The sequence below is a fragment of the Canis lupus genome, chromosome 29 (assembly GCF_048164855.1).
Source record: "Canis lupus baileyi chromosome 29, mCanLup2.hap1, whole genome shotgun sequence".
Classification (NCBI taxonomy): domain Eukaryota; kingdom Metazoa; phylum Chordata; class Mammalia; order Carnivora; family Canidae; genus Canis; species Canis lupus.
In genome coordinates, this window is record NC_132866.1 from 27,068,805 (window position 1) to 27,085,316 (window position 16,512).

At 53.7% G+C, this 16,512-nt stretch overlaps 1 protein-coding gene across 3 annotated transcripts in view; it reads left to right on the forward strand.

The window, feature by feature from the left end:
- Nucleotides 1-16,153, forward strand: part of FBXW4 (F-box and WD repeat domain containing 4) — a 116,847-nt gene extending 100,694 nt beyond the window's left edge. For 2 of the 3 annotated variants that reach the window (XM_072805614.1, XM_072805612.1), the window contains exons 6-9: nt 3,798-3,863; nt 14,537-14,677; nt 15,125-15,266; nt 15,468-16,153. In XM_072805614.1, the coding sequence (XP_072661715.1) occupies nt 3,798-3,863; nt 14,537-14,677; nt 15,125-15,266; nt 15,468-15,587 (469 nt within the window). In that variant the 3' untranslated portion in view covers nt 15,588-16,153. The remainder of the gene's footprint in view (nt 1-3,797; nt 3,864-14,536; nt 14,678-15,124; nt 15,267-15,467) is intronic. The other variant, XM_072805613.1, reaches the window with a different exon arrangement.
- Nucleotides 16,154-16,512: the final 359 nt, after the last annotated feature.

A 16,512-nucleotide genomic window follows, 5' to 3' on the forward strand; every position in this document is an offset into this window, starting at 1 on the left:
ATGCCTGAGTGGTTTCCCTTCCTCCCTCTTTCTTCTCTTCTCTTCTCTTCTGGTTCTTCTTGTTCTCCATTCCTCAGTTTGAGTACCAGAACCCCTACTTCTCCTGGGGTCTCTCTCTCCGATGTGGAGGCTCCTGCATCATCTTCTTGGGCCTGATGATCTTTGTGATGCCAGGCACACTGGAGGCAGGACCCAGGGGCCAGGAAGGGTGGTCAGGAAGCTGGGCAAGGTCTAGGGCAAAGTGGGAAAGGGGAGGAGCCTAGCTCCTGAGGGGGGCTTCTCATCTGAAGAGAGCAGAGTTCACAGAATCAGAATGACTTTTTTTTTTAAGATTTTTTTTTTTGAGGGGTGCCTCAGTGGCTCTGTTGGTTAAATGTCTGCCTTTGGCTCAGGTCATGATCCCAGAGTCCTGGGATTGAGCCCTACATCAGGCTCCCTGCTCAGCGAGGAGACTGCTTCTGTCTCCCTCTCTGTGTCAAATAAATAAATAAGATCTTTTTTAAGAAAAAAGATTTATTTATTTGAGAGAGAGAGAAAAAAAAGCATGAGCGGGGGCGGGGTGGAAAGGGAAGCAGGCTCCCCAGTGAGGGGGGAGCTCAACATGGAGCTTGATCCCAGGACCTCAAAATCATAACCTGAGCCGAAATCAAGAGCCCAATGCTTAACGGATGGAGCTGCCCAGGCACCCAGAATCAGAATGACTTTTAGACCCTCGAGTTGGGAGAGTGTGTGCTTGTACGAGAGTGTGTATGCACGTTGACATGAGTTCATAGGTGCTGTTGGTTCTTCTCATCTGTTATCTGGTTGTGGTGCTTAGGAGGGATTTCGGTGCCCTGGCCATGTAGGACTGTATCCTGTGTCCTTCAGATCTGAGTCTGGTGATGTAAGAATTATTAGGAAGCAGAGGGACCCCCACCGCAGCTCGTGTGACTAGTTCCCCAGCCATGTTGGCTACGAGCTCGAGGGCCCTTCCAGGCTAGTTCCCAGACTTGTGCCAAGTACTTCTTCTAGGCCAGGCACTGTGCTGGCACCAGAGGACACAGGAGCCACCAGATGGTCCGTGATCTTGAACGGAAGATGGGGAGATAACCCCCAAAATACCATTCATCCCCTGAGGGCAAGGTAAAGTGTGGTAGGGACTCAGAAGAAGGCTGGTCAAGCCCCCGGGGGAGTTGGGCTTCTGCCTGCACACAGGTGTGCCGTCCCGTCCCCAGGAAGCCCCTGAGGAAGAAATGGGCCTGGAGGCAAAAGCCATTGGAATCTTCTTTCCCTTCCGAGGAGAGCTAGCTTTTCTCATAACTTCAGACTCTAAGTTGAGATGACCACAAAGGCCTCTTACGGCGTTGGGGTCCCAAAGAAGTCCCTTCGGGGGCGCCACCGAGCGGGGCTGTGTGTCGGTTTCCTGCGTCTCCGAGCCCTTGCTGGGAACGTTGGGCGCTTGTGGTGCAGAGCACGGCCCGGCCAGGGCGCGGAAGGCGCGGAAGATCTGCTGGCGGACCAAGGCGGGTTGGGGCCCGGGGAGCCGGAGAGCATCGTGCAGGTGACGCGGTGGGGGCTGAGCTCGTGGGGCCATGGCACATCCCACCCCCTCGGCCTCCATTGGGAGCACCCTACCTGGTGCGGCTTGGGCAGGGCAGGGAGCACGTGTGTGGAGGGAGTTCATGCAAGTTCCTGGGAGCTTGGCTGGCACTTCAGTTTCCCTTCCTTTACGGTGGGAATACTAGCTTCTACCCAGTGAACTTCCCGTGTGGTGTGAGGCTTTCTGCGGGGGTCCCAGGACAGCGCATTTGGTCTCCTCCTCCTCCCATGCTCCGTGTGTCTCCCCAACTGGGGAGACTCCTACACCCTTATAACCTTCTGACCTTGAATGTGGCTGGTCTGTGGCTTTTCCTGATGCTCCCTGAAGTCCATGGGAATGGGAGGGTGAGACAGGGAGCAAGCGTGGCCACGGGTAGGGAGGAACAGTGCTGTGTCTGCAGCCAGCTTCCCCCGAGTCCGGGCAGGCCCCCTGGTTTGGGTAGGAGTCCTGGTGCGTGCACCCCGCAGGACCTGGCCCCAGGGCTGCTTGGCTGTTGCTTACAGGGCTTGTACTGAGGGTTAAATTTGATGACCTCCTAGGTCCTCATCCATTCCAGGGGGGCTCTCGACTTTCCTTCCTTCTCTTCCTCCCTGCGCCAGCCACATGGTTGGGCAAGGGGAAAGGGCGGCCTTCGGAGAGCCACGTTTATGAGTGCTGGTCCAGGCAATCATGAAAGGCCTTTGTGTGCTATGAAGGTGAGCGGCACTCCTCCTGGTGGCAGATGGATGGGCCCGGGAGTCCCAGGAGAGGGTGTTTGCAGCCCCACCCCAGGCTCTGGGAACTGCCCGAGTGGCAGATTCAGGTTCAGGTGTTCCTCCGCTCCCCCTCATCTGCACTTACCTCCTCACGAATTTAGACCTGTGGCTAATCACAGGCCTGCCACAGGCCTCCTTAAGAGATGTCTGTGCATCTGTGCTGGCGCCCCTCACCTGGCCTGCACTCCTCAAAAGTCTGAAGAGCCCAATTGCCCGCTCGAACGCTTTCCAAGTGGCTATTATGTTTCCAACCCAAGGTAATTGGCTTTACCAGTTATAAATGGATTACCCTCAAGAGAAAAATGTTGAGGGGAGGGAGGTGAGGACAACATCTTCTAGCTTTGTAGTTTGGGGCTTCAGTGTCCAGTGGCTGCTTTCCAGGTTGGGAGTCACTTGGGGCATGAAAGAGTGGCTGTTTTGACACAACATCCTGGTCGAGTGGTTGTTGGCGCTCCTGTAGGTCCAGAGGAAGGCGGGATGATGGAACATGTCCCTAGGGGAAGTCTTGGCTCTCTGAGGCATGGAAGCCCCAGGGGGCTCATGTGGCCTTTTTATCAGCCTGGGGTTGAAAAGCAGACATCTGCCCTGCAATTTTGATTGTAAATCAGGGACTGGGCCAATGCTTGCCCTAACATCTCTCCTGTCAGCGGCCAGCAGGCCACCTCCCCCCAGCCAAAGCCACTGGCTTCTTTGGAGCCCTCACTACAGAAATCTGTCTCCTCCCTGACCTACTTAGGACCAGAGAGCCACAGGTGCTGGGCAGAGCCAGGGCGGATGGACTGCTGCCCCCCACGGCTAACGTGTCATTAGTCTGTCTAGCCCCCCTCCCCCTAGCGCCCGACCTGCAGGGACATGACCCTTCCCCGCCCCAGGGCTCCTGAGTGACATGACTGCTTTCAACTCTCTTGTTCACAGTTAGGTCTTCCAGCTGGGGTTCCTGCAGGTGCCCCTCTCCACCCAGCAAGTCCTCAACAAAGGTGTGGTCTGGCACCTAGTTCCCAGGTGTGATCCTGGTGCTCCAGCAAGCCTTGTGCCCACCAGCCTTGTGCCCCAACCTACAAGTGAAATTGCAGATGGCATGTATTGAACTTTTTAGGGCTGTAAGAGTAACTCTGGGGAGATAGAATCTCTAAACTTGCCTCCCTTGGCCTGAGGGTTGGTTGTACATCTAGAGAGGTGTTTCTTTCTGGTGGGCAGAGACCACGAGACCCTTCTGAGTAGTGAGCCCTGCTGTCCTTGATCCTGTGGGGCCCCTGGGGGGCTGTTATCCTCCTTGCACTGCCACTAGTCTCCTGTGGCTACTCCCAATGCACCCCCCTCCACCCCACCCCAGCCATTTCTCTCATCCTGTCTCAACTCTGTGATTCCCCTGGAGAATGAGCACTGCACTTCCAATTGTGTAGCCATCTCCGCCACAAGTTCTGACAAGCCAGACCTGACTCTGCTCTCCTTTTGTTTGGCAGCTCTTTTGTGACAGGGACGGCTTGTTGTGGGCACTTCTCACCCCTAAGAATCTGGGACCTCAACAGGTAAGAGATTCCTGAGCCACCATGGCTTCCGTGGGGGTGGGGCTGGAGCAGCCAGGGAGGCAAAGCAAAGACCTTTTGGCTGGACCTGCCCCAGCTTCAGTTGGCCACCCGGCAGTCCAGGAGGAGGCTGGGAAGCACTCGGCCTGGCCCACAACCCACTGACCGCCTCCGAGTGCATGCTCTCCTGGCCTCATAAGAGTTTGCTCGAGGAAAAGCTTGGAAGTTTATAATAATTTCACATAATATAAAAATTTCATGTAGAAATTAGGATAACGACAACAGTTTGGAGTTTTTCTCCAAGGAGTGCCTGATTATGTGGCTACATAAAATCCCATCTATCCTAAAATAAAGAAATTTTGAAAGTGACCTGCAGATCCATAAAAAGAATGATACAGAACAGTTAAAATATATCCAGATTTTACTCACAATTCTCTGCCTTGGCAGGTTTGACACATTCCCACCAGACTACTATCCTGTTGAGTTTTTGTTTTTTTTGGTTTTTTAAGCATTTTTATGTTGAAATAATTACAGATTCATAAGAAGTTCCAAAAATAGGACAGCAAGGTACCTGTGTAACATTAGATAATATATAGAATAACATATAATGTAAATCAGAATCAGGAAATTGACATTAGTATAACCCACAGCCCATTATTTAGGTTGTAGTCATTTCTGCACGTGTGTGTGCGTGTGTGTGTGTGTGTGTAGTTCTGTGCAGGTTTATCCCAGGTGTAGATCCATGTCACCATTATCACAGTTAGGGTATGGAACTGTTGGAACCCTCATCTCCTTTATGCTCCCACTGTTACCTCCCTTTCCTTCCTATGCTCCCTCTTTCCCTGACATCTGGGAACCACTTCCATGTTCTCCATCTCTATAATCATGTCAGTTTGAAAGTATTCAATAAGTGAAATAATGTATGTAACCTTTTGAGATTTGTTTTTCCTCCAGAATAATTCCCATGAGGGCCATAGCAGCTGTTGTATATGCTGGTAGCACTTTATTGTGGTCGCTCAGTAGGGATGTGCCAAAGTGCTCTCCCCCTGAATAGCACTCCCTCACTGAAGGACATTTGGGTTATTTTCAGTTTTTGACTATGGCAAATTAAGCTGTCATGAACATTTCCATATAAGCTCTCCTATGGACCTAGGTTTTTATTTCTCTGGGAATAACGCCTCAAACTAAATAGTTTGAATATCTGTACCATTTTTATAATCTAGCTCCGGTGTATGGGAGACTAGTTTCTTCACATCCTCAACAGCATTTGGAACTGTCACTGCTTCTTCTCTTAGCCATTCTCATAGGTGTGGTATCTCATGGCTTTAATTGGAATTTCCTTAATAGCTAATGATGAAGAACATCTTTTCATGTGCTTATTTGCCTTCTGTATATTCTCTTTGGTGAAATCTCTGCTATGTCTTTTGCCCACTTTCTAATTGAGTATAGTTTTTTTCACTGTTTTGAGAGTTCTTTATGTTTAGATATGAATCCTTTGTCAGACCTGTGGTTTGCCTATACCTTTAGGTCTGGAGCTTGTCTTTTTATCCTCTCGACATAGGAGAAAAGTCCAAAATTTTAAATTTTATGATGTCCAGACTATTGACTTTTTCTCTTGTTGATTGTGCTCTTGGTATCAAGTCTGAAAAATCTTCCCCTAGCCCCAGGCCCCCACATTGTGGTTTTCAGTGCTGTGATTTACAGAAGCAGTGAAGGTGTGCTCTGCTGGCCTGTCTTCTGCCTCAGTTGCTCTAGCAAGTCTCCTTTTCTCTCTGTCTCCTTAGGAAAGTATTAGCCATATCCTTTCTTTCCCTGAAAAATCTGTTGTATTGTCAATCTTTCCAAAAGATTTTTTTAAAACACATGAGATGTTTTCATTAAATATGGTTTTCTCTACAACATTCTTTTGGTGGTCATTGAATTACAGGGATAGGAAACTCATAACTTCCACAGATACCACATTCCATCTTTTGGATAGCTCTGAGAGTTCTTGTGCCTGCCCTTCATTGAGGGTTGATCTGCTTCCAGGATCACAGCTCCTGGACAAGAAGCAAGTTGAACCTTGCCTCTGAAGACAAGCTTTTAAATATCTGAAAACTTTGGTCCTGTTCCTCCAGCATCTTCTCTTTATCAGGCCAGAAGTCTGAGGACCTTCAATTGTTGCTCAGAAACATAGTTAGGGTGCTTTTGGGTATAAGTAATGAGGACCTAATTCAAAGTGGTTCAAGCAATAAAGGGGTTATTATTATCTTAAGTGATAAGGAGTCAGTCCAGGAGTTGGGTGGTTCGCAGGTTCAAGGATTGACGGGCTTGGCAGCACAGTGAAAGCTTGAGGGCCCATCTTCTCAGCTTGCTCCTTGGTCATCTCAGTCAAGCTGAGTTTTGCCTTTACCCTCAGGCTTGTTCACAAAAGCTCTACCAGCTCATAAGGCAGCACCCAAAGGGGGAAGGAGGAAGGAAAAGAGCATGTCCCTGCCTGCAATCTCTTTTTAAGATGGGGAAACCTATTAGAGGAGCCCCCCAAGCATATTTAGTGAGCCAAAGATATGTTCCAGTACTCACCCCAAACCAAACTGTGGCAAGGGAAATGGAATGACTAGTCCGGTTGTCCTCCTGGGCCTGAGGAAGAGGCCAGCTTCCCTCACATGCATATTGGCAGTGGGGGAGGTATGGGGGCACAGAATCAGATTTTGGTCAGCAAGAAAGTGAGGAATAGCTGGGTGGGTGACCTGCAGTGTTGGTCTCCTACTTGTTTTAGGATCATTCTCACCTGAGAGTTTCTCCAATTTATCTGGCTGGATCCCTCTTGAAATGGGATGTTCATAACTGAGTGCTGAACACACCATGTGTGAGCTGGTGAGTGGCAGGTGCTATCCTCTTCCTTATTCTAGATCCTCTGCTTTTGTTAATGTAGCCAAATGGTCACATCATACTGTTGTCAGCACAGCTAAAACTTCCAAGGGTTCCTTTGTTCTGTAGCCTCTGAGATGTTGGAGTACCCGCAGTCTGTGAGAGCTGTTCCCCTGGCTGGCCCTGCCCAGCGCCTGCCCCTGGAAACTTCTTGCTTCTGTTCCAGGGCCGAGGCAAAAGGAACCCCTCCTCTGGCGTGTGATGGGGGAGGCTGCGAGGAGCTACAGGAGTACAGGCTGTGTGGTCGGACAGACTTGGATTCTAGAATGGACTCTGTTGCTGGTTAGTTCTGGGGTTAGGGGGCCTTTCTGGGCCTCAGCTTCCACGTTTGTAAATGAGATTTAATTATCTCTACCTTACAGAACTATTATGAGGAAACATTTGAAAAAGTGCCCATACAGTACCTGTCTTCTTCACTCTTTTCTTCCTCACTTGCTGCCTTCTCCATTAGGACCTTAGAGTTTGTAGAGGCTTAGCTTTTTAATTCTCCAAACACCTGTGGAGATGTTTAGAGAACCTTTTGTTGTCTCTAAACACCACCAGAGGTGAGTGGTCCTGCTCACCTCCTGGCATAGAGAGGGCTCTTGACAGTAAGTAAGGCTGCAGGTCACAAGATAGGTGTTTCTGCTGAAAGTCCATCTTAGTCGTGGCTGGACCTTGTGCCGGGCATCCTCCCTGGCCTGCGCCCAGGATGGCAAATGGGCCAGGGGGTGGGGGGTGCACCACCATGGTCCACTTTTAGCTCAGAGTTTGAGTGATCTTTGAGGGCCTCTTCTGCCTGTGGTTTCCTTGCTGGAGGGGCTACTGGGCACAGACTTATGGTCAGGATGTAGTTATAAGGCACCAAGTCCTTGATTAGCATTAGTTTATAAAATCCCTAGTCCTAATGAACCCCAAACATTGGGTCTTTACAGAACCCAGGAAGAACCCAAGGGAGAATGGGCACAGAACAGCTCTGGCTGTGATTGCTCACTGGAGCCAGACAAGAAGCCACCACTGTACCCTTTGGAGAGCCCGTGGCAGTGCCACCCCAGGCAGCACATGGCTTTGCCTTCTCTCTGGCCCCTGGACTCCCCTCTTCACCACTGAGAGGAGCCAGGCCTCATTTAAACATCCTGCCGGTGCCCGGGGAAGCTTGGAGAACTGCATGGTGCTGGGCTCCAAGGAGAGATGCCCCAGTGGAGGCATCTGCTTTTGGTGGGAGGAAGTCGGTGGACAGGGTAACTATCTGTAGCTGTCTTTCCCAGAGAAGCCCAAGCAGATAATAAAGCCATGTAGAAAATAGGATTAAGGTAATGAACAGGCAGGACAGAGTTTGATCTTTCAATAATGCCAAAGCCTGACTGACAGGCCAATCTGGAAGGTGGAGCGGCACCGCCGGCAGGACTTGGTGGCGGGGCGCTGTGCAGGGCTGGGTGGATTCTTTGCTTTTAACCTGTCACTGCTGAAACCCGAGGAGCGCCGGGATTTTCTCTTTTATGTGTGTGCTGTGACTGGGGTGGCGGGGGGGGGGGGGGTAGGCAGGGGGGAGAAGGCATGCTGGAGGGGCAGCGTTGCTCTGAGCATCACCCCTCTGGGGCTGCCCTCAGGATGACGGTGGGGGTTGGGACACACCTGGGAGGTGAGGTGCCTGGCTGTGCCCTTCTCCCTGCTGTCTCTCAGGCACCCACTGTCACTTCTCACAGTGCCTGGGGCCCCCGTCAGTCGCCATGGCTCCCTCAGCCTTTCGTTCCATCAACCCTAGAGACTCTTCTCCCTATGAGCTAGAGACAGGGAGATGCTGGCTGCAGTACAGAGGCTGGAGGGCAGCTGTGGGCACACAGCCATGGCCTAGACGGCTAGAGCTTGGCTATCCCTCTCTCCCTTTCTGCTCTTTTGCCTTTCTCTCCCCTGGAGTTGAAAACCAGAGGTGGGGCCTGAGCACAAGGAATTTCTAGGCTGTCTAAACCGGGTAGAGAGAAAGATGGAGACCTTTCCCCACCCTGGAGGTGCCAGTGTTCCTGCTTCCAAGGGTAGGTGGTCTTCAGGCCCAGATGTGGGCTCTCAGCAGCCAACTACTGAGGCATCCCTCACTAGGCTCTGGGTCCCATCAGGCCCTGAGGAACTGGGCCTGGGATTTGAAGGAATCCAGGCCCATCTTGTGTCCTCTGTGCATTTGAGCAGGAGCCTCAGCTAGGTCCCGGGGAAGGTGCTATCTATGTGGGGTACCTCCCAGCTGCTGAAACGCCTGGGGTTGGACTGGCCTGATGTCATACACACCCCTCCTCCCAGGGCTTGCTCTCGCTATGGGTTCTGCATTTCTGCCAAGGGCATTTGAGCTAGATCTAGCATTGGTGATCCCAGACCTGGAGGTATCCTAGTGGGTACAGCCACAGCCTGAAGCCAGCCTGGGGACTGGGAAGGGGATAAGGGTGAGCTTAGGTGACCCCAGCCACGCTAAGGACATTGAAAGTTCAAGTCCTTGGCCAGGCACTGTGCTGCCCTGTATGTGTGTGACTGTGTATGTCCCCAACACACATCCCCTCATCTCCCCTTCTGGCCAAGGTCATCCCAGTTCCTCATTACTCTTTCGTTTCTATCCTAAAGCCCCTGAGTCTCCTCTTTCTCGCCAAAGTTGGGGGAGGTAGACTTCTCACACATTCTGACAGGTGCCCTCTTGTTTCTCCTCTTGAGGCTTTGCTCTTGCTGCCCCCTGTACCTGGATCCCCACCCCCAACCCACTCCCTGCCTTTATCCTGCTTGCCTCCTGCAGTGCAAACAGCACCTCTGCCACAGAGACTGCCCTGACCTAGCCCCTGTGGCTGGAGTGGGTAACCCTTAGAGCACCCGTAGGACCACCGGTCAGCCACCACGTGCCAGGACCTGATCTGGGAGCCTCGGGTTGAGCGAAGATGCCTATTGGAGCATCTAGTGGCATTTGGAATGGTGATGGGTGCTTGGCTGCAGCCCTTTCTAATGGCCTGCAGAAGGAGCCAGTGTCCGGCTCATAGCCCGGCCCCACCAAGGGCACAAGGACACCCGGGGCGCCCATCTGGCCCAGGTGTGGCTTCGTCTCTGCAGGAGCCTCCGCCTCCACCCCCACCCCCACCCCAGGCGGGCTGGGCCTCAGGTCTGGGTGATTAGGGAACTGCCCTGTTTAAAGTACCTGCCTTCTCCTTTGAAAGTATTACTGACAGATTTTTTCATTTTCTTTTTTCCTTTACCTCTTTAAGGAACCCTGTAATTTTTTTCTTTCTTTCTCCCCCCTTTCCTTTCTTTCTTGTCCCCACTGTCCCCCTGAACTCTTTGAAATTGGCTCTCTGCCTGCTGACACCAAACTGATACTTTGCGTTTCACTTCTCCTTATCCCTTTATGGCAACAGATGTTGAAATTTTGTATCCTTTTATCTGCCCGGCTGCCCCTTCCTGTAATTACGGCCCCCTCGTTAGCAGTACAAAGTGGGCTGCCCGGCGGCCTGGCCTCTGAGCCATTGTGTCTGAACACGTGTGCGCGGGCAGGCGCAGGGGGCCGCACACGTGCACGCGCACACAGGCAGGGGAGAGGCTGGGGTCGGGCAGGGCCCTTCCCGCTCGCCTCCTCCTGACCGGGCCGGGGCAGGCGAGACTTCTGCGCTCCTCCTGGCCTCCACTGCTCTGTTGTCACATCTGGGACCTACAGTGCCTCCTGGACCCCTGCCCACTCCGCGTCCACCAGAGGGCTGGACGAGGCCCCCTCCTCCCTGCCCCTCCCAGAGTTCATGCCAGCTGAGCGGCAGGCACCCAAGGCCCGTCATGGTCCACAAGCCAGATCCCAGCTGAACTGGGGCACCTGCCTGGTAAAAATGTGGCACTGGTGCCCAGGCTCTGCACCTGTGCTGTTGCAGGTCCCTCTGTTCCTGTCATTGTGTGTCCCACCTCTGCCACTCAGTGCCCTCAGACCAAAATGTTTTCTTATCTGTCCTCTTATAGAACTTTCATTTCTCTTCTAGGACCCACTCGGTCACCCCTTGTAGTTAGTTGGATACGTGACAGACTCCCTCCCTCCCTAGATTGAAAACTTGAGGACAGGGGGAGCTCCTTCAATGTCATACCTGACATCTCCCTGCAGTTCCTAAAGCACAATGTCTTGTATACAGAAGGTGCTCATTAAATGATTGTTGCTCAAAGAAAGGGAGAGAGGGAAGGAAAACCTGTTCTCTTGACCACGTCTGGCCCAGCTCTACCTTCAGGTCCTCTGTTCCGGGGAGCCAATCTGTGGGAAGGTGAACTGTCGGTCATTCTTTCATTGTTTCCCTCCCCTGAAAGCCACCATTGCATCCTGGTGTCACATGTCCACGCCAGGTACAGGAACGAGAACCTCTAGGATCTCCAGGGAACATCAGGAACCCAGTGTGTCAGTAGTGGCTGTAATGTGGTGTGGGGTCCACAGGCATTTTTAGATGTGGGCCTGGGGGATCTGGCTTCCCTGGCTCAGGGCTCTTGAGCACAGGGGGACTTTCCGTGGGGTCTGGCCTGTGTTGGGCGCACAGGCGTGCCAGGCAGGGAGTGGGGTGGAGGCTGGGATGAGGACACCAACCTCCCATTCCACAGGGCCCAGACCAGGAGAGGGAGAGGCTCTCCCGCCTGTGATGTCTGGGTCTCGGCCGACACCTACCTCCAGTTAGCTATCTCTACAGAGTGATGGGGAGGGGTCAGTATCTTCTTAGATTTCCTGCTCTGGGTCAGGAAGCTCCTCCCTAGGCTCCCTCTTCCCTTGAGCTGGAATTGCTGTGCAGCAGGATGGGTTGGGCCAGGGAGCCCTGGTTTCCTCACCTCACCCCCCTCAAGGGTACCTGGGATGAGGCCACCCTCATCACAAGGGACCTTGTTCTTGCTGCTCTTGGTGCTTTAGGGCCTCCCAGAGAAGGCTGCACACAGCCAGGCCTCCTTCAGGCTGCCCTCCCTGGCCTGCTCTTGTTCATCAGGCTCACAGGGGTGGCCCCATCTGTCTTTATCTTTCCCTAGGTGGAGAGAGAATTGCTGGAGTCAGGCTCGCAGGAGGCTGGGGTGTGGAGGTCCAGGCTTTGTGTGCAGGAGTTGTAAGGGAATGGACTTTTTATCTGGCAGAGCCAGCCCTTGCTCCTGCCTTGGCCCAGGACTCTGAGGGGCAGTCCCGTTCCCACACAAGTTGTCCGACAGCCAAGGCTCTGCACCCCCCTCTTGCCCCCCACAGCGAGAGGCCGAGAAGCATTCTTGACATTCTTTCCAGAGAAAAGGGGTGAAACGTCTGAATTTGGGGGTCACCATGTTATACAAATCACAATCTAATCGTTTTTACAAGAACATACTTGCAGGAAGAAAAGCAGCCCTAGAGGAGGGGTTGAGGAGACAGACAGCTTGTTTTGTCCCCCTTTTCCCCAAAGTTTGGAGCTATTGTTGGGCTGATCTTGCTCCCTTCCCCAGAGCTGTTGAGCTCGAGTTTTCTAGTTAAATTGGTCTTGGGATGGGGGCCACAAAGGGCCCATGGTGCCATTTCTGTTTGTTTTCCCAAATCAAAGCCCCAGCAGGGCTCCTATGGCCACTGCTGGGCCACTGTTTGAAGAGACAGGCCATTTCCCAGAGCCGGGTGTGTCAGTTTATGCTCTGGCCTTAACCTCCCAGGCACTGCACAGCAGAGTCTTGAGGGTCCCAGGCCCAGAGGCAAAGGAATTGTATTTTTATTGGTCCATGTAAAGTGTGTGTGGCCATTTCAGAGAACTGGAGAACAGGGCAACAGAAAGAGATTCTTCTGTCCCTGGCCAGGCTGGCTGGCAGACCAGGGGCTTTCAGGACTGGTCCTGGCCTCTGGGGGCTGGTGCTCAGCCCGGCCCTATGTGTTCCCCAGACGGCAGGGTTCTGCGTTTCTTATTGTAGACACCGGCATGACTCTTCCCAGCATCATGGCTTGGATGCTGGGACAGGGGCCCGGGGTGGCAACATGGTCTGGATATGGCCCCAATGCTACCAGTCCTGACACTGCTGACCCTGCGCAGCCCAGGGGCAGGGGTGCCCAGCTTTCCTTTTCTCTAAACCTTGGGACCAGGGGTAGGCAGGTAGAGCCATGCTGGGCTTCACGCCCCCAGCCCCCATGGCCTTTCATCTTCTATTTCAAACAAACATGAAATTACTTCTACAGATTAAAGGGGAGAGCTCCTCAGTCATTCCTGAAGGCCTCACTAATGGAAGGGGCAGGGCCCCCAAATCTGGAAGGAGGGAGAACTGTGGAGCAAAATAGCCCCTACCTGGGTGTGCACAAACGTCCAAAGTACCTGTAAAAGAGAGGTGGGGTGGGAGACTGACTCCTCGTGGGGCTCTGGCCTGCCCAGGGCGGGTAAATCACAGCTGGTGGCCTGAGACGACAGGGTCTTCTGGGGAGCCAAGGTCCGTGATCTCTGGGAGATGCTCATCTGGGGGTGGTAGCTTTCTGCCTCACCCTCTCAGGGTCCCGCGCCACGAGGCTTAACTTTTACCTCCGACAGAAAGAGGCACACCTCCCCAAGGAGGCTGGGGCCAGGGTGCTGACTTAGGGCCTGAACCCCCCCACCGACCACAACAGTGTCCCTTGCTGGGGGGCACCTCAGTGCTGAGGGCTCAAGGGGAAAGGAACTCCAGTGCCTCTTCTACTCCTTCAACTTCTAGGAAAGATGGTGGCCCCTCTGGGGTGAAGGGAGGTTGAGGGTCAGAGCCTGTGTGAGCTGGAAAGCCTGGAACTGGTGTGCTTTCACACGTGTGGCTGGCAGCATCTGCCTCAGCCCTCTGGTGGCTTGTGAGATCATGGAGTCCCCCTCCCCCCGCCAGGGCCTCTTACCTGAGTGTCCCTGGGAAGCTTTCATGGCCTCACTTCTCCTGTCTTGTCAGGGAGAGCCCAGCATTTCTTGGGTGAAAGTGTGAGATCAGGCCTGGAGGGTGCCCTCTTCTCCTTCATCCCCCCATTCTTTCTGCAGAAACCCCCTGTTCCTACCCGTTCCCTAGCCACAGGGATTAGCGGGTGCACTTGATGTTGAGGGGTAGTTGCTAGGGCCAGAAGGCCCCCCTACGTGGTTGCTAGGGGTCTGGCATCAGGGCGAGGGGTCTGCCCACTGCCGCGGTCACGGAGGGAATTACACAGTCACAAAGAAATTGTTCTTCTCAGTAATCTGCTCTCGGCCACCGGGAGGGGCGCGGGTGGGGGAGCACGCTGGAGCCCAGCAGGCTGGGGGCTGTGATCACACAGGCGTGCTAGCCCCGGGCTGGGGGCCAGCCGGGCCAGGAACACCAGGGACCAGCCCGCTAAGCTGCTTTCTCAGCGATTTCTCTCCCCAGACACAAAGGTGTTTACTTGTTTTAACATCTCCTGGGACTCCCCTTCTCCCTTTGTGTGGTCTTTATCCCCAATGAAGTTTGAGCCCCAGATTACAGGCAGGAATTAAGGCATTGGACTCAGGCAGCTCAGAACTGCATGACCTGCAGGATCAAGAAGTATAAAGTAACCAAGTGTGTGTGCGCACGGGAGGGGACCGGCCGTCAGTAAGGCCCATTCTTCCTCCCTGAGGAAGAGCAGCTAGGGGGCGAGCAGGTGTGATGCAGGGGCTGCTGGGGGAGAGGCAGGCACTGGGACCGGGGTGGGCATCCTGGGCCCTTTCCTCCCTTAGCCCCTTCCTAAGGGAGCCTGACTGGAGCTCTGGCAGGACAGCTGCATTTCCCCAGGGACTGATGCCATTCGGTTAAAAGCAGGTGTGGGGGCCAGGGTGGGACAGTCTCTCCTCTCTGCCCTTCTGCTCTCTCCCCAGTGGGCAGCTAATGATGCACCTGGGCAGTGACTTCCCCCCAGGGGCTGGGGTGTTGGACGTCATGTATGAGTCCCCTTCCACACTCTTGTCCTGTGGCTATGATACCTATGTTCGCTACTGGGACCTCCGAGCCAGTGTCCGGTGAGTATGCTAAGCAGGAGGTGGGCAGCAGTCCTGGGCCTGCCTCCTTCCTTCCTCGGGTGCCCCCAGGAGAAGGCACAGGCACTCCAGGCCCTGCCCCCCAAGCCTTTGGAAGACCATAGCCACCAGGTCCTGATTAAGGCCTAGGGCGTCGTCAGGGTCCTGTTCATCAGCATTCTGCCTTTCTTTCTGCCTTGCTGCCTAAGTTCTGTGACCTGTAGCTAGCCATGTGAAGCACAAATGAGGGTATAATCTTGGCCTAGGGTTCGAGCACTTGTGAGAAAGGGTCTTTTGCGGAGGAGGCTTTTCCTCGTTAAGTCTGGTTCTTAGAGAGTTTGGGGATTGAGCTTCTGTCTCCCAGCCAGAATGGATTTCTCAGGCCCCTGTGGAAGCTGGGGTGGAGGGTACCCCTGACCCTCCTCCCTCTGACTGCCTCTTCCCGGACAGGAAGTGTGTAATGGAGTGGGAGGAGCCCCATGACAGCACCCTGTACTGCTTGCAGACAGATGGGAACCACCTGCTGGCTACCGGTTCCTCCTACTACGGTGTTGTACGGCTGTGGGACCGGCGCCAGAGGGCCTGCCTACACGTAAGCACACCTCATGCTCCAAGATGCCAAGACTCCTTATTATGGGCTGTCTATGGGAGTGCGGGTACCTGGAGAGGGGGAGTAGGGGGAGTCTACGCTGGCACCTGGCCCACTGCACTGGGCCTAGGAATCTTAGGTTAGGGCCCCCTCCGTCTCCCACTCGGAATGCTCTTGCCATTCCTGTACCTTCCTTCTTTGCAGGCCTTCCCATTGACCTCGACCCCGCTCAGCAGTCCTGTGTACTGCCTGCGCTTCACCACCAAGCACCTCTATGCTGCGCTGTCTTACAACCTCCATGTCCTGGACTTTCAAAACCCGTGACCGGGCCACCCCAGCCTGTGTGCCAGGGAAGCCAGATACTCAGGGACCTCTCCTGCCTGGAGGGTGAAGTGATACCTCCTCCCTTGCCCCTGCGGTGCCTGTGCTCCTAGACCTGGGACCGCAATGCTTGGGCACCATAAGGTAAAAGCTGCTGCCTCCCCGGAATTTGGGGTTACCTCCCAGGAACTAGTTGGAGAGAAGGGATCTGCTGCTTTGAGAGAATGGCTAAACCCAGCCAGGCCTTGCTTCCCTGTTGACCAGAGCAAGGGTCAGGCCTGCACAAGTCTGCTCTGCACCTCGCCCCTTCTCAGAGCCGTGCCAGCTTAGAGTGGGGAGAGGGGTGAGGCTGCCAATTTCCTGCTCTGGCCTCCAACTCCTCAGTCAGCCCTCATCCTTGACCAGGCTCTTGGGGCTCATTCCTGGGGCACTGTGAGCCAGGTCTCACTTTGAAACTAAGGACAAAGAGAACCTGGCAATTTTGAATACTGAGCCAGCCCAATCTCAGGCCGGCTGCTAAGACATGCTACAATGTTCATTTTTGTAAAATTAAAGCTTGATTGTTCACAGATCTGGTTCCTTTCTGGCTGGGGAGTCCTGGGAAGCCCTAAATACTCAAACTTGAGGACAGGCATGCTGGGGAAAGGGTAAGACCATCCTCGTGGCTCAGTGTCCCACAGAACCTCTCATTACCACTCACCCCTCTGGCCCCAGCAGACAGGGGATGGTGGAAGGGCTCCGTGCTGTTGGGGACCTAAGCTACTTACTGCCCATCTGCAATAACACTGCTTCACCCTACTCCAACACACACGCACTCTGTAATGCTACGGTCCTCATTCTGCCTTTACACCCACAATGTCTTAATATCCTGGGCTATTTCCAGGGTCTCTGTGTTTCAAAAACTTCTCCTTTACCTTACCCCACCTAA